General features: G+C 37.0%; 1 protein-coding gene across 2 annotated transcripts in view; it reads left to right on the plus strand.

Annotated features, from left to right (window-relative positions):
* The first annotated feature begins 462 nt into the window (after nucleotides 1-462).
* ITGB2 (integrin subunit beta 2) overlaps nucleotides 463-18,674 on the plus strand; it is a 42,741-nt gene continuing 24,529 nt past the window's right edge. Inside the window, exons 1-4 of one of the 2 annotated variants that reach the window (XM_087949242.1) lie at nucleotides 463-568; nucleotides 11,398-11,458; nucleotides 14,659-14,747; nucleotides 17,244-17,424. In XM_087949242.1, the coding sequence (XP_087805368.1) occupies nucleotides 11,401-11,458; nucleotides 14,659-14,747; nucleotides 17,244-17,424 (328 nt within the window). In that variant the 5' untranslated portion in view covers nucleotides 463-568; nucleotides 11,398-11,400. Of the gene's footprint in view, nucleotides 569-787; nucleotides 828-11,397; nucleotides 11,459-14,658; nucleotides 14,748-17,243; nucleotides 17,425-18,674 lie in introns of those variants that run through there. The other variant, XM_087949241.1, reaches the window with a different exon arrangement.

Here is an 18,674-nt window from a genome sequence, read left to right on the forward strand (position 1 = left end):
GTAATTTTTCATTCAATTTCCAAAGAGAGGGTATGGAAAAAAATTAGCAGTGTCTATTGTTGATTGTCAACTATTTTGTCTAATTATGATGCTATGAAAAATACAGAAGCCTTTCTGTACCACTACCACCCCAAGAAAAGCTAAGCAAAAGTGTACCCCAGCTCCATTCTTTTCAGTTTTTAAGTACTGGCCAAAAAAGGGGTTTCATGTTATGAAGGTAGGAAACAAATTACCTTTAGTGGTTATTTATTGATCTTTACGAAAGGACTATGATCCCATTAATTCTTGTACTTCTACAACCAAAGAAATGTACATTCTGCATCGGTTTGAATTACATATTCTTTACCGAAGCTAACTACTCTTTCTCTGTTTTCACTTCCTCTCTACAGAAACATAAGATCAGTACACTAAAGGAAGGGGGTGTGACTTTAGCAATTTGCTAAAGAGAGGGTTGTGGGCTTGTTTTATTTTTATTAGTAATACAGAAGTTACTCTTCAGAAGAATAGGAATTCCACATTTTCACAATTAACAAGAAAACCTGATATCAAACCACAGAGACTGCTTGATGTACGTTTTATATTTCTTTTAACATTTGGGGGGGGGGGGGTATTTCTCTCCTTTGAAATGAGATTATTATACTCTACATTGTATAGTTATAATTCATTTACTTTTTCTTTTGAAAAATCTATGAATTGGCATTGCTTTTTACTTATTCTTGTGCTGTGAATTGTCAGCTATTCCACTATTTTTGTTTCCCTGTGGTTTTAACATGACCAAGCTTTAATTCTTCTGTTACCAGCAGCCACAGATGCTTTTTACCATCAAGGTAACATATCTGTTGTTCCACAAAGACTTGACGCTCTGTTTTTGTTTGCTTGTCTTGTTTTATGTTTGTCTAAGAAAAGGCAACCTGTTTCTTGGCTGTTTTCTTAACTACCATTTCTCAATTCTAAATCAATTTCTTGGTTTTAAATCCTGAAATATGGAGGGGTGCAGAGTGCCTGTTTAGTCACTGCATTGCAAGCAATCGCTTACCTATCATAGGAATACTTTAAATATCTTAAAAAAAACTTTTTTTAAAAGAGCATGGTTTCAGCTGTGTTATTGGGTCCAGTTTATCTGAAAGTCTTAGCAGTGGGTGCATCAAGATGGCAAGGTAGGCTTTCTGGAATTATTAAGCACTTGTTTTAAATAAGAAAGGACATCTGTTTCCACCCAACATTCTACATGTGCGGGAGTGAGGGAATACAGCAGTGGTTAGAGTGATATTTCTGAAGCCAGTTCTTTGCTGAAATATTAGTCAGAAATGTTTAACTTTTTTCATCAATTATGGTGGAGGAGTTAGCTATTTATAAGCATGTGGTATTAGATATAAAGAATTGTGTGAGTTTTGTAGCATGGCTTGTTTTTCATACTTAGCAGTAAGCTATATATCCCATTGTTTCTAATTAAATTGGGTGTGCAAATAGTGTTCATGCAACCTTCTAATTCACAAATATAAGGATTGCAGTACTTTAGATGTGTTGTTTAGGAACTGTGGCAGAATGGGTCAATAAGCATAGCAATTTTAATTTAAAATGTGTACTCCCAGGTTGATGAGATTGACTTGCTTTGAGCTTAGTTCCCTACCTTCTGGTAAAAATCATTTTGCAAAAAATGATATTGTTAATACGAATTTGAGTGGCTGGGAGCCCATAGTATACAAATTTAATAAATAAAAATTCTTCTTTGTTGTATCAAATATTTTCCCTAGCTATCAAATTATTTTCTTTGGTTAGATAATTTAGTATTTGCTTAAAATCACATAGTAACCACCAACGTATAATTGTAAATTTGTTAACCAATGATAAAGATGTTTATAGGACCCATCATTATTATTAAAAGTAACTTTATACTACTGGTGCCAATTTAATTAAAGTTATTGTTAAAATACTAGATAGTCTACCTGTTTAATATGAATTGCCAGTCAAAATCCTTAAATGAAACTAATCTGTTTTCTAGCTATTGATAATGCTGTCTTTTTTTCATGCATATCATTATTTGAACTCCTGAAAATGCTCCTTTAAAAATGGCTAATAAATGACCAAAGATTTGTGGGTCCCTCAAACGTCCTTAAAACAACAGGAAAATATTGCAACACCAGAATATTTCTGGGTTCACACATAGCACACAGTCTTTGGAACTTTTTAACCAATTAAAAGGTCTTTGGTCCTTTTATAAATAACCTTTTATCCTGTTTCGTATTCACATGTAACTGTTGACTTAAAATTCTGCTTCCCTTCCTCCTTTTATGTTGTGGTAATGTTCTCTGGGTTTCAATTTTTGGGTTGCCATGCTCTGGTAACTTGGGCCATCACATCAGAAGGGGAGGGGAGGGGAGAATGGTTCCTTGTTTAAGATATAGCCGTTTTTTTCCCTACAGTATTTCACGATAGTCATAATCAATTTTGTCAACTTGTTTCCCTTTTTTTGTAAAAGTTAAATGTGTCAGAATATGAAACATTGATTTAAACAAGTTAATGGGAATTTAAAGAAGAAGAAAAATCCTTGAGTTCAATACTTTCTTTCCCTTTCCCTTTCCTTCCCTTTCCCTTTCCCTTTCCCTTTCCCTTTCCTTCCCTTTCCCTTTCCCTTTCCCTTCCCTTTCCCTTTCCCAGTCATTCGGTGCCTTTGAGTCAGTGATGATACCTGGAAATGGCCTGGAGAATCTCTCTCCTAGAGAATAACTGACCCAAAGTCACCCAGCTGTGTTTGTGCCTGAGATGGTGGTAGAATTTAAAGTCTCCTAACTTTCTAGCCTGGTACTACTTAGCTGCACCAAAGTATACATTAAAAAGGCTTCTTTGGAGGCTTTAAAGCAATCAAATTGCACCCAAAAAGCCCTTGCAATTAGTTTTCTGTTTATTAAAGAAGAAAGAAAAACCCATAGGCTTCTTCAGATGTTGATAGATGCTGCCTCTATCAACTGCTTAGGCTCTTTGCAGTTTCATTATATTTTACACTTCGAAGAGAAATGAGGTATAATTTTGACATTAAATGCAGGTGTCTTTGTCACTAGAATTTTTGCACTATTATCAAATGTTTGTATTTAAATAGTGATCCAGACAGCTCTGGGATTCCTGCCACACTTTCCTCTTTACTGTGGGAGGGAGCAACCCACAGTTTCCTGTTTGTCAACACTTTTTTTAATGATGTAAAGTATGGTTCATATGGTTCAGGAATGACAAAGGAGAAGAGCAGATGATGATGGTGCGACAAAAAGGAAGAATTCTCCAAAAACAAAATGAATAAAGTGCCAGAGTCTGACTGACTCTGACAGGGCCTGTCGAAAAGAAGTTTCACTTAATCTTTCTTGTTCCTCTCCTATTTACTCTGTTTTTGAAGACCACTTTGATGCCAATAACTCAGTCTGAATGTTAAAACAAATAATAATTTAGCCATAAAGGATTTCTTTAGGGATCACACCTGCATTCCTTTCCTTTCTCCTGTACAATCTCGTATTTAAAATGGGTCAGTATGTTAGAACTTGGCAAAACTATTGCTAGCTTAATCAACATTATGTTTGAAACACGTCAGGATGAAGCTGCTCTTTAATCTTAGTTTGCTTCAACAAATCAGAGTAATGACAAACTTATTGAAAGTTAAACAAAGAAAATTATTTTATTTTCTGTTTTCTTTCTCGCAACCATTTTACAGATTAAAGGTACAATGCTAGTATAGTTTCATTTATAAGGAGATAAACAAGCCTTCTCCAACTTGTTGCCTTGTTATATTTAGAGTACATTGTCCCTCACATTTCAGCCAAGCTGAATAAAAAAATAGTTTTAGCTTCCTGTGGAATTGAGTTCCTGTTTCCCAGTGGGGGCAGACATTATGAAACAATAATCACTGGATCCAGTTTATCTGTAATTTTGGGCAGAAGTCAACATCCATGGTGTGAAGCAAGAATCAGACTGAGAAATTTTCAAATGTTTCCTTCTTCCTTTTTTTAATGACCTCTTCGTCTGTAATAATTGACCTAAGAATTGCAATTTTTACGGTAACATTGTAAGCCAGGTCAGTATCTCTCTGCCTGCCTCATCTCACAATAGAGGAAGCTGGCAGTATCTGAGAATGAAAGATCAAGAAACGAACTTGCAATGCCAAAGTTAAACGTTTATGGCAAAAATAATATTTGACCCAAAGGTTTCTTCAACTGTAACTCAGCCTCACCACTGTACAACGCTTAGTCACCACCTACATTTCTACATAATTATGTGGGCGTGCTCAACATCCATTACTCAATTTATACTAACAGTGTAGTTACAGTCTGATTCTTATCACTTGCTTTGTTGCAAGAAAGTTGCCTGTGTTTTTCTGTTTCTTAGCTCTTCTCCTCAATATAGTCATGTGCTTTGATAGAAATGTTCCTACCATCATAGATTGACTAATGATTAGATCATATTGCCCAGAAGTTCATTCAGTTGTGTTCAGTGGAGTTTCCTCCATTTCAGAAAGTATCCAACTATAGCTGTGTGTGTAGTATGGAACTAGATACCTCACTTTCCTCTTGTTAGAATATTCTCCGGTTCTTCCACTGATTGTGGATGGTTCTGTTAAAATTCTGCGTCCATTTACAGTAGTCCTCACTTTCAACCACATATTCAGCAAGAACAGCACTGAATGAGTGGTACTTACGACCAGTTCTCATAATTGTGACTGTTGCAGTATCCACAATGGGATCACCATTTATGACCTTCTGTGCCAGCTTCCAACAAGCAAATTCAGTGGGAAAGATGGCAGAAGTTGCAAATGTGATTCCCTTGCTTAACAATCTTTGTTGATTTGTTTAACAATGGCAATTGGAAGTGCTAGGATTTCTATGGCTAAACAGCACAGTTACATGACATTGCAGCTTCCCATTTCATCGCTTAGAGACAAAAATTCCAGTCCCAATCATTAACTGAGGACTACTTGTAATCATATAGCTTTTGACTAATTAAATTTTGTACTTTGCCAACAACTTATTTATGATTAATTATCTGAGTTTTGTGTAATACATTTTTTAACTCAGTCAAATCTCTAACAATTCCATCTGTGGGTTGGTTTCTTTTTTCATTTAATCTTGGACTAATATATGCTGTTTATTTGTAGATGCTAAAGCCAGTGAGGTGGTCCTGGCCATTCTGAAAAAGGAATATTGAAAGATGTTATATTTGTCTTATTAACAATTAAGTATTTTAATCTATATCAGTTGTTATCCACTAACCCAATTTATCAGTACATTTTTCTTCATGGTTGTGAATTATCTAATATCAAGATAAGAGACAATAAATCAACCTTTATTATGGTCAAAAACAATGGGTGGGTGAAGTACAGAATATAAAACATAAAATACAAAAATAAAAATCACATAAACAACTAAAAATATCTACAAAATCTAAAAATATTAAATAATAAAAGCAATAAATGTTGGTAAAACAACAAATGAAATCTATCATACCACAAAATAGCAATAGCACTTAGACTTATATACCGCTTTATAGTGCTTTACAGCCCTCTCTAAGTGGTTTACAGAGTCAGCATATTGCCCCCAACAATTTGGGTCCTCATTTTACCCACCTCAGGAAGGATGGAAGGGTGAGTCAACCTTGAGCCTGGTGGGATTTGAACTGCCAAATTGTAGGCAGCTGGCTGCAGAAGTAGCTTGCAGTACTGCACTCTAACCACTGCGCCACAGAGGCTCCAAAATATTCTATAGTAACAGTCTAGGTGCTCATTAAAACTAGTTTGTGACACAGGGTCATTTACTGACAAACTTTAAGTGCTGCTGCACAAAACCTAGCAACACTGTGTTGTAACAGGGTTGGTATTTGAGAGCAGCAGGAAAGCATAAAATTGTCCTTGCACCCTTGGTTTTTATTCAATAATAAAAATGAGATGGATATGAATGCCTCTATAGTACAGCCACTAGAGAAGTACATGCTATATTGTTTCTGTGTGTCCAGGGTCACAGGGACATTGTCACTCTGGGTAGGAGCTCTTCCTGTATCTGCCTTCAAGGACAGCTGAGGGGAAAATGGGACATCATGCCAAAATAAAAGCCCTTTGATGATTAGGAACATTGATTTTGTTAAGTATGCCATAGGGGAAGCAAATCCCTGTTGGGTTCGCTGGCAATAAAAGTTGGGGACCAGGCTAGGTCCAATTGGTGTTCTGTGTCTGCTACACACTGTTTAATTAGCACTTTGACCTGATCATGTCCCATGTTAAGTAGAAAATCTGGAGACAATCCCAAGGATATTTTAGTTGTTCTCAACAAGATCCTTCATCTCTGTCACTGGTGCCTACATTGTGCAGATGTTCTATATTTTGGCTAGGGCTTCTACTAGCAAGAGCAGTAACGGTATAGAGTTCCAGAAAATATGCCTCCCAGCTCCCTGGTCGTAAGTACCACTCATTCAATGGTGTTCTTGCTGAATGAGTGGTTGAAAGTGAGGACTACTGTAAATGGATGCAGAATTTTAACAGAACCATCCACAATCAGTGGAAGAACCGGAGAATCTTCTAACAAGAGGAAAGTGAGGTATCTAGTTCCATACTACAGACACAGCTATAGTTGGATATTTAACTAGATTATACAGAATTGCTATCAAATCTATCTGTCTGTCTGTCTATCATCTATATCTATCTATCTATCTATCTATCTATCTATCTATCTATCTATCTATCTATCTATCCATCCATCCATCCATCCATCCATCTATCTAAAAAAGATCCAACCAGGTGGCCAGGGGTTATGTAATGTGATGTGCCAGAATGAGACTAAGTAATTAGGTCAGACTGCCTGAATCAGTCATGTCCCCCTGCTTTTTTATGGCTTTCTTTTTCTTGCATACAGCAGTTGTTTGTAGTATCCTTTTTGCTGGAGGAGTTCCGGTGCAGCTGTCGGTGTAGCATTGGATACATAAGTCTGGTAAATGGGAAAAGCTTTTTTTGTATTGCTGAGCCATGGCTTGGGATGGTGCTATTATTGCTGTAGGGCTGCACAGTTGCAGCCAGTTAAATGCTGTTGGAGGTGTTGGGTTAGGGTGTTATAATTGTCTAAGAGTACATCAGAAGATTCAGAGATGTCAGGGCAGACAGGAGGTTCTGTAGTTAATCTGAAGCAAAAAGCTTGGTTTGTGGTTTAACTTTTCGCTCAGCAGTATGTTTTTCCTGCTGGCATTGGTAGGTAGCAATCCTTAATGTGTGTTTCTTAGGGGAAGGCATTTGGGAGGCGTGCATAAGTGCACCAACGTGCCTACCGTCCCTGTCCTATTGTTTCTTTTTATTTTTCTTATATGTATCCCTTTCATGTATTCATAACTATGTTTATACTTATGCCTTATATATCTTATAATAGCTTGACAAAATAAAATAAATAAATAAAATTAATTAATTAATCAAGACTGGGAGATGATCACTATTGAATTTAGGCATAACTTCTTGGGCCTTGACATGAGGGAAAGGGTCCCTAAAGTCAATTATATAATCAGTTGCACTCATTCTGGAGCCAAGCAAGCAGGCAAATTTGGCTGGATAGTCATTCTTAAGGGCACCATTTAGAATGAGAAGGTTTAATCTGCAAAGTTTAGTTTTAGACACTTTAAGCAATGGGTGGGGAGGAATTCAGAGTTGGGAGCAGGGCATTTGTGCTTTGCAGATTCATTTTCTGTTTATCGCTTATATTTAGCACATTTATTTTTAAATGGTCCTGCATAGATTGTACTTGTCTTTTGGTATCAAACCAAAGAATAATCAACATACAAAGTGACAGAAAAATGTATAATAAATATTATGCTTAGAGAATAATGATATAAAATGTTTAATTCTAGTAATGAATACCAAAGTAGACAATTCATACTTTAAACATTGTTGGGCACCTGGTTGGATCTTTTTTAGATAGATAGATAGATAGATAGATAGATAGATAGATAGATAGATAGATAGATAGATAGATAGATAGATAGATAGATAAATAGATAGATAGACAGACACACGGACAGATAGATTTGATAGCAATGCTGTATAATCTAGTTAAATAAAATGAACTATAATCAAATGAAACAAATCTTAAAGGTGAATTTTTATTTTTAGTGCACCATTTTTTTACTAAATAACATTAAGCCTGAGCTGATTTAGGTGAGCAGAACATGATCACAGACGGACTTCATTTTTAGTGAACTCTTAAAGCTTCTTTTTTAATTACTTTTTATGTGGTTTTAAAATAGTTTATTTAGTGGTTTTATTTAATATCAATTAATATTTAGTAACTTGTATTAGGATTAATAATTTTAGAAATTTACTAAGCCTTATATTCCCTCAAAGTCAGTGGTGGGATTCAAATGTTTTTACTACCGGTTCTGTGGGCATGGCTTGGTGGGTGTGGCAGGATACTGTAAAATCCCATTCCCTCCCCACCCCACTAACCTGCTTTCCAGCTCCGTCCCCCTGTATAGGACAACAAAAGAAGACCCAGCCAGTCAGGTGGGACTGGGAGGCAGAGAATAGATGGGGGTTGGGGGGGTGAGGCCAGTCAGAGGTGGTATTTGCTGGATCTCAGAACTACTCAAAATTTCTGCTACCTGTTCTCCAGAACTTGTCAGAACCTGCTGAATACCACCTCTACTCAAAGTATATTGAACTGGTTTTATACATGATAACAACTGCTAGGATTTTCTGCATTTCTAATTGAAAATTATGAGCAATTTCCTTTGTAGAAGAAGGTTTATGCAATTATGGGCTTGATGTCAAAACTAACCTCATTTAAAAAATAATTCTAATATAGAATATAATTCAATATTGAAATTATTTTTCGATTGTTGTTTTAGAAATGGGGTTATATCAAATCCAAATCTTTCTCTTAACATAAGATTATAATAGCCAATATATTTGTGATCTGATAAATTTGCCATATTTCTTAGATTAGTCAGAAATGCTTGCAAAATGAGTTATACTTTATGGGTAATGGTTGTTATGGTTACTATGCTACATAATAACCCAGTGTTAATATTGATTTATTTTATAATGATTTAAAATTTTAAACTGATGTAATATAATATCAGCTATTATATAGTAAGTAATACTTCCACACTTGATATCTAATAAGTACTCAAATATGCAAATTTATATTACATTAATTTTGAAATATTTTAACTAATTTTATAATCATTGTAATTTTCTTTTCTGTTTTCACTTTTCCCTCTTATTTTCCCCTTTCTGTAAAATTTATTGTACTTGTAAAATTAATACATTAAAAAAACAGGAAAAAAAACAGAAAGGCTCTGTCTATATGAGTAAAACCAATCCCTTTCACAACTTTTGAAATCAAACTGGAAGTAAGACAAAAGCGAGAAAGTTTCTTCCTTTTTTGGCTATCATCTGAAATGCTCTGTTGTAATACTAGTAGAATATGAATGTGCAGCTTTCAATGTTTCCTCATACTGTAGTGTTTTACCAATGTCACTGCTTTTTTCATATCAGCTAGGGACATGTTATTTCCATTTAAATGTCTAGAATGACAACATGGATATGGATAGGAACGTTTTTTGGGGGAAAGTAACTTCTTAGGAAAGATAGACAGGAGAATTTGGTTCAGTTCTTTCATATCTTGATGAAATTCCTGGCCATGAGGGCCCTCTTGGTTTTTTTCCAGGTGCTGGAGAATAATTACTTTAAAACAAATTAAATACAAAAAGTGACATTTCACTACTGTCTGGCATGGAAGACGAGAAGTACATGTCATAATGACTCATATGTTTAAACTGCACATCCAACTTTTATACAGGTTTTTCAAAGGATTTGAAGTTTTGTAACTTTATTAGTCTCATCTTAAAGCAAGGCAGGCAAGAGGTGGCGATTAGAGGTCGTAGTCTTTTAAACTGTTTTTTGGCCTTCAGAATTGCAAGGCATGTGGTGATGACACCAGAAGAAGAAGATAAAATGTTTAGCTCTTTGGGAGAGGCTGTCTTTATTCAAAATAAGTTTAATACACCTATTTGTGAAATATTTTATCAAAACATTTTTGTGTGTGATGAAAATTGAACAATTGGCCACTGACTTTTATGTGTGTGATCTTGTGAAAGAGCAGAATTATTGGTTATGTACAGTTTTCAGATATTGTGGGTTTTCTCACCTTTGTAATAAAGCATGTACTGAACATATTCTGTGGCTTTTAATCCAGTCTGAGCAAGATGGCAACCATTTGTCTAATTACAAATTACTAATATAAATATAAATTTAATTGCCTTTTTTGGCACAGCAGCACACTGCTGCTTTATGCTTAATTTGTGGTCTACCAGGAGGTCCTGATCCTTCTCATAGATACAGGTAGTCCTCAAGTTACAACAGTTTGCTTAGTGCCATTAAAAGTTACAATGACAATGAAAAAAGCGACTTATGACAATTTTTCATACTTATAACTGTTGCCACATCCCCATGATTCAGGGGTCAAACTCAAGGCCTGGGGGCCGGATCTGGGCTGCAGGGTGTTTAGATCTGGCCCATGGGGCTGCCCTGGAAATAGCGAAGGACTGACCCGCGGTGCCTCTGCCATCAAAAACGGAGCTTTGCTGGCAGAGAGTTGCAGGAGGCCATCCCAGCCAAAAACAGAGCTCGTGAGGACCACATGTGGTTCCCACCGAGCTTCGTTTTCACTGGCAGAGGATTGCAGGAGGCCGTCACAGCCAAAATCGAAGCTCAGGAGCCCATTTTCACTGTCAGAGCACTCGGGCCAACACAGGTGCCTCACAACACAAGTGATGTTGTCCTGGCTATGCCCACCCCAGCACCCCAAGGTCAAACACAAACCTGATGTGGCCCTCAATGAAATCGAGTTTGACACCCCTGATCTAAATCATTTATAAAAATGTTGAAGAGCATTTGGCTCAGGACTGAATCATTAGGTACTCCTAATGAGAAAGTAGTCCTCTTTGTTAGACTCGATATACCCAGTTCTTGTAACCATTCATCATATGTTTTAGCTTCCAGGCCCATAATCATCTTTGTTGCTCTTCTTTGCACTCTTTCTAGATGCAAATACTATTTTGTATTGTAGTCACCAGAACTGGGTGTAGTATTCAAAGTGTGGTCTTACTAGTTCCAATTCCTTAATGCTTTGTATTTTACATTCTTTAAATTAAGGTGATTATTTTATTAGTGTAATCCACAGTAATTTTAATGTGACCATAACCTTAAATCCAATTTAAATAGTCAACACAAGTGTAAACAAATACTACATGTCCTTCCATTTTCTTTTCAGGTGTTCTTCCTCCACAAAGTATCTTCTTCCATTTATTATTTAAATTTTAGGCCTGCGTTTTAAAGATAATTGTCTCATTTTGTATATTTTATTACATACTATTTACTTTTCACAGGAGATGTTTCCTAAATGCTTCCTTTTGCTATTTGGAGCTCTGCTGCTCCTGTTGACAACAGGTAAGCTGCATTTGCAATTACTATGCAATTCTGCCATATTGCCCCAGTCCTTGGAATAAGAAATATGCTTAATAACATTGAAATAAAGGTCAAAATGTCACATCATATTCTAAGAAAAGGCCACAATCCAAGACGCTATTATTCAGTCATTTGGATCTCAGTTAGTACTAACAGATGTGGGAGAGAACAGAAGAGCAGGATTATCCTAGACCGAGAGAAAATCCATATGTTCCATCTGAAGTATTTTCCAGACTTCTCTCAAAGGCAATCAAATGTGCTGTATCTCTTAACTGATGAACTCAGAGAGCAATGGGCATCAACTATTTTGTAGATCACATATCTCAAAAACTACTATATTCAAGCTTTCCTGTGTGAACAGGTAGTTCTTGCTTAATGATGGAAACTGGGACTGGAATTTCTATTACTACTAAGTGATGCAATCATAAACCATAACATCGTATGATTGCATCACTTAGCAAAACAATCCAGATAATCCCTGTTTATTAAGCAAAAAATATGCATCATTAAGTGAGGAATTCAAGTTGTCACTTCTTGCAGGCTTCCCACAAACAAAAGTCAAGGGGAAATCATCTGGAAATTGCAAGTCCCAGGTGGTTCATAAGGAGGTCTGAGGTTGGATATAATATGGAGTGAGGCAGGGGCTGCTGTAGTGAGTGCATGTAAGCTGGGGAGGGGCACTGCAGTGCTGGGCAGGTGTGTGCAGGCTGTGGACATGCTATAGCATCCTGCAAGTACATGTGGGCTGGTTAGAAGGATGTTGTGGCAAAAGTATACTGCAGAATATGAGATCCCTGGATTCTCAAGTCATAACTACGACTAATTCAGCACCATGGCAACTTCAAATCAGTGATGGGATTCAAATTTTTAATGCCGGTTCTGTGGGTGTGGCTTGGTGGCCTGGCAGGGGAAGGATACTGTAAAATCTTCAGTCAGAGCTGGTATTTGCCGGTTCTCCGAACTACTCAAAATTTCCGCTACCGGTTCTCCAGAACTGGTCAGAACCTGCTGAATACCACCTCTGCTTCAAATGGTTATTGAACGAACAGTTTTAACTCAGGAGTAACTTTGCTAATATCCTCTCAGTGGCTGGTTTGAGTATTCATGAAATGAAGATAGCTCCAACAGCTAGGTTACCATCTGATGAACAAACTCTTCCAGATTATGTCATGGAGCAATTAACACATGCTTCCCTTGATGCACTTTATGCAACATTGTTGTTGATTATGTTTGCATCAGGATATAATTCAGGGAGAAGAAGGGCAAAGCATTTGCTTAATTTCCCTTTTGAATGCATATGCAGCATTTCAGGGTGAGACTGAGTTTTGAGAGAGTGATTTTAGCTGTGAGGTTGGCTGAGTTGAAAATGTTACTCCAATTCTGCATCTTGTCCCCAACTCACTTCACAGGTGTAATAGCTACTACTGGTACTACCGTATGTAGTGAAAATGGCTATCAATATCTTACCCAACTACTTTACTCAAAATGGAAAGGAAACGGGCCTCTCTAACATTAGAAACACACTGAAAGTTCCTTAACCCCATCTCAAGCTTTTAACCCTGGTGAATCTTTTGCATGCAAAATAATGAAGAATGTTAATAAAATGTGTGGGTGGATTCTACCTCTTTGCCTGCCCTGAAAATTATAAGCATTAGAAATCTACCTATAAAAAAGATGGAGAAATCCTTTCAATGTACATAGGAATGGATATCTGCTCCTCTCACTGGAAAACCCTATCATGTCACAACCATGATTCCAGCAAATTATGTTGACTTCTTTATGGCATACAGAAATGTTTAAGAGCAGGGACAGGTTGCTTCTTCACTGACCAAATGTCACAAGCTGGGGGGAAAACGTCCATTAATTATTCTCCTTGACATGGGGTGGCTGTTGTTGGGGGAGCAGTAGAACTTTGATGGATTGCTTTGATTGCTTCCCTGGGCAGCCTGCTGACCACCACTGCTGTCTGAGAACATGAATATGATCCAGTGGCATGGATCTTTGATTTTCCTGATAAAATAAAAGTACTTTTATTTCATGACTTGGTTTTAGATTTTTTTTCTTATGAACTGGCAAAGCTTATTTTGCCTTATTTGACACAGTGTTCAGCTCCACTATAGCCCAGTAAATGATCTGCAAGCTGTTGCAAATGGTGGAGCGGAGGGTCAGGTTTCTTTACCTCAGTATCTCCAAGCGTAGTATATAAACAGCTTTTTGGATTTTTCAGGAGGTTGCTAGGAAGCAGGATGGTGGCTGAGGTAGGTAGTCTTGTTCCAGTCTCAAAGCAAAGGTTGCAACTTGCGTGTATAGGTTCACAGGCCTATAAAAGAAAAGAACATCATTTCAATGCAGGTAGTCCTAGACTTGTAGCCTTTCTCTACTGATTGTTCAAATGTACCATGGCACTGAAAAAAGTGATTTATGACTCATTTTCGCATTGACGACCATTGCAGACGCCTCATGGTCATGTGATTAAAATTTGTGCGCTCGGCAAATGGCATGTATTTATGATAATTGTATGATCCCAGGGTCACGTGCAGAGGTGGTATTCAGCAGGTTCTGACCAGTTCTGGAGAACCGGTAGTGGAAATTTTGAGTAGTTCAGAATACCATCTCTGACTGCCCCCCACATCTATTCTCTGCATCCCGAGTCCCAGGTGATTGGTCTTCTTTTGTTGCCCTGCGCAGGAGAACGGAGCTGGAAAGAAGGTTAGTTGGGTGGGGAGAGAGTGGGGATTTTACAGTATCCTTCCCCTGCCACGTCCACCAAGCCACACCACACCCACCAAGCCATGCCCACAGAACCTGTAGTAAAAAAATTTGAATCCCACCACTGGTCATGTGGTCACCATTTGTAACCTTCCCAGTTGGCTTTTCTCAAGCAAAGGAAATGGGGGGGAAACATGACTACTTGTTTCATTTAACATCTGTAATGATCCGCTTAACAACCATGACAAAAAAGGTTGTAAAATAGGGTTAAAACTCACTTAATTTTTGGTTCAGTTGTGATTCTAAATAGAGGGCTTAGAACAGCTGGAGCTTGGGGCAACTGGCAAAATACATTTCCAGATTGTAAGTTACTGCCAAGGTATGCTATTTTCATATCTGGGGAGATTCAGAATACTTCTACTTTGTTGTTCATTATTATGTCTCTTTTATAACATTTTCTTCCTCTTCTTAAGCATTTTCTCTTGAATGTACCAAATACAATGTGAAAACCTGTCAGGACTGCATTGAGTCTGGCCCCGGTTGTGCCTGGTGCAAGAAACGGGTAGGTATTTTTTTTAAAGAAAGAGAAACAAAAACCAACATCTTACATTTTAAAACTGTTTTTTGTCAATTGTCTCTTTTTAATTTGTCCCTTTCAACTGTCATTGAGTGTTTGTGGTTGCTTTTTGTTTTTTTGCTTTGGGTAGAAACTTTTGCTCACATCAAGTTCTGTTTTATGAAAAGGCTTGTTGCTGTCAGTGCTCCCCCCCAAAAAAATACTACCTTGCAGTCTGAAAATACTAAAAAATAAGTATTTTATCCTTATTTGAACACCTGATGAATCTGACCTTCTCTGACTCATCTTTCACAATGCTGCTTTACTGGGTTATAGGAAACAAAGCATATTGTAATGTTCTTTCTTATAGCTGCTCGTAATCAAACTCAAAACAGGAAGCCCCCACTGGCACTTGCCCAACATCTGCCCAACATCAATTCTCAATGGAAAACCAAATGGGTTGTTATAGGAAGACATATAAACGACCCCAGAAAAAAAGATGCCAGGCTTTGAACAGACAATCAGCAACGGACAATCCTGAATAGGATTCATATATCATACGGTGTCTGCTAGGACTCTATATATAAATGGGGCATCATATCCTCCCCTCAGTGTGACTATGAGGTCCCACATCAAATTGTAGATCACATCATGGCTGGCTAAAAGCTGAGGGCATACACTGGTCCAGCATCTGATTTTTGAAGTATAAACAAGGCTGATTAAATGGCCTAGACCAGGGGTGTCCAACCTTGGCAACTTTAAGACTTGTGGACTTCAACTCCCAGAATTCCTCAGCCAGTTGAAGTCCACAAGTCTTAAAGTTACCAAGGTTGGACACCCCTGGCCTAGACATTGATATTTGAACATAGATATCTTTGTCATTTATATTTTATTGGGTTCTACTAATCTAGTTGAAATGTTAATTTATATTACTAATCCATGTATGATATGCCACACACTAAATAAATAAATAATACTAATGGAACCAATAGATTGGTAGAATTTCAGTGGAAATGGTCACAGTTAGCGTAAGCATTTCTTATGTCCACAATACTCAAACTTTCCTTAGATATCCACTGAAGGATCTGCAGGCAGTTGTGGTTTGGGGTCAGAAAACAAATGCTTACCATAGCTAGTTGCTAGAGGGCAGAAGTGACTATGGATACTTCTACTGTTTCTAATTTGAGTACATTTCTATTTTTTTACTTTTGTTTTCAATCTTTCCTTACATTCACACCTAATGTTAATCCCATAGAAATAATGCATGTGCAAACCACCACAAACATACAGAAATAAATGTTGTTAAAATAAGGGACCGATTTCCCTTCTGCTAGAGCATAATTAAGTTTTGATTGGGTAGTTTTCATACTCTAAATGCACAACAAAATAAATATGTTTGTGTTTACAGTGCTTTATGTATTCTGATTTGGTTTTGTAAATGCTAGGGAAACAGAGCAAGTGGTACGGAAAAATCTGTAAGATTCTTCTAATTCTCATCCATTTTTAGTTTCCCCACTAAAAAGGAATGGAATTACAAGGAAGATATTAAAAATAGACTTTGTTGATTTCAGAAAGAATAATTATATTCAAAGGTCTTGTAAAAGTTCATCCTTAATAGCCCAAAAAATAATAATTGCTTTGTGCACACTTGATATTTTAGCAGCAATCGTGTAAATTTACATTTTCAACTACTGCTGATCATGCCCATCAAAGCTTTGGTCAATCAAGGATTTTAAATCCTTTTTTACAGGAGAAAAATAAAAATAGCTCAGTCATATTGGAGCCATTGCAGAGTTTCTTGCTAATGATAAGGACACTGTCAGCCAGTTTTGACAAATTTTGGCCAATCTGTCAAAAGGGCATCTAATGCCCAGTTTGGCATGCTTATATTATTCTATGCAATTTAGGATATGTGAGGTATAGGTTTGCAAGCGAACATCCTATTGACCACACCTCACTGACCAGGAGACAGATGCAGTGGGCCAACAAACTCAGTAAGTTAGGCTAGATGAAAAAGCACCCTCGAAAAATGCAATCTCATACCACTTCTGTATTGTTGTCAAGGAAACTATATGACCATATAATTAAGTTCTAAGAACTGAGTTCAACTCGAAGGAGGTACTATCTTCATATTGCTGTGACATACCAAGTGGACTAATGATTATTTTAAGAAATAAATAGCCCCAACTCTGCTGGAATTTCGAAGGCATGGCTCTTTGCTCAGATTTGGTGAGAACAATTGATCCCCATTTACTTTGTTTCTCTGCCATCATGTTTTGTAGTTTTATGTTTTTTGTACTGTTACTTGTTTTTAAATGTTTTAAATAATTGGTGAACTGCCCAGAGTTGCTGGGATGATGATGATGATCATATTGATGATGATTGTATGAAATATGTCCTTTAGCAATGAAATATTATTTTTCTCTATCTAAATTATATTAGGCCCACCCAATATCTCAAGCTTATTAATTGTTTTTGTGCTTTGATTGTTATGAAACACAGAATTTCACAAAAATAGGAGAACCAGATTCAGCTCGATGTAACACGAAGCAGCAGCTCCTTGAAAAGGGATGTGATGGCAATATAATTTTCCCAGAAAGCTTTGTTCACCCGGTTTCTTCTGATCAATCAAACACGAAGAAACAAATCTACCCAGAGGAGGTGCGATTGCATCTAAGACCAGGTATCTCAGAATGTGAACCTCAAATCAGAAACCTAGGAAATGGCTAAAAGGATGGCTGCAATTTTAGGATAGGAAGCGTATGGCACATGTGACTTTTTCCACTTCTTATCAGGGCATTTTTTAAAATAGAAAATTAGTATAGATCCTGCTTCAAATATATTGATATTTTGATTTTTCTTACTCAAAAGCTCTAACATGTATTTTCCAAAGCAATGAATTCACCATGACTTTGGCACAATAATTCAGGCTAACTTCAATTCTATTAATTTCAATTTTTTTCCTCTAAAACTTCCTACTTTTCACTATAATAAAACACCATATGAATCTCTCAGAATATTTATGTCAGATCTGACATAAATCATATATAAAGTTATGAAAATTAAAGAGAATGTGAGGTGTGTGTGTGTGTGTGTGTGTGTATGCACAATGATTGCTGATATGCTTTCTGTTTCTCTACCAAATATTCCATATTCTCCTTTCATTCTGTGTGTTTTTCACTTTGCTCCTCTGCTCCCATCCTCATACTGTGTACCTTCCCCTGGGACCTAGTTAATTTCAGTGGTGCCTTCTTTATCATTCTGCCACAATTTGACCGCCATGTTGATTTATTCTGTCCTTTCATGTACTTTCATGGGTTTCTCACAGTCTCACAATCTACTCTCTATCTCTTCTCTACAATCTACTCTCTACAATCTATTCTTCAACACAGTGACTAAATTAGTAGACCAGCAAAATACTGTGGACATAATATATCTAGATTTCAGCAAGGCATTCAACAAAGTAGACCACAACCTACTTCTTAGTAAGCTAGAAAAAAGTGGAATAGATAGCACCACCACTAGAGGGACTCGCAACTGGCTGGCAAACTGTACTCAACAAGTAGTCCTTGATGGATCTAAGTCTACATGGAGGGAAGTAAGCAGTGGGGTGCCACAAGGTTCCATCTTAGGCCCAGTACTCTTCAATATCTTCATTAATGGCTTAGATGAGGGAATAGAAGGGGAACTTACCAAATTTGCAGATGATACTAAGCTGGCAGGAATAGCTAACATCCAAGAAGATAGGCTCAAGATCCAGATGGATTTTGACAGACTAGAACACTGGGCCATATCTAACAAAAGGAAATTCAATGTAGAAAAAAGTAAAGTCCTACACTTAGGCAAGAAAAACCAAAAGTACACATATAGACTGGGTGAAACCAGGCACAATAGCAGTAACTGTGAGAGGGATCTTGGGGTCTTAGTGGACAA

This window comes from Notechis scutatus, chromosome 1 (genome assembly GCF_049901735.1).
Source record: "Notechis scutatus isolate UNSWTSFEM ecotype Mainland chromosome 1, rNotScu1.2, whole genome shotgun sequence".
In the NCBI taxonomy this organism is placed as follows: domain Eukaryota; kingdom Metazoa; phylum Chordata; class Lepidosauria; order Squamata; family Elapidae; genus Notechis; species Notechis scutatus.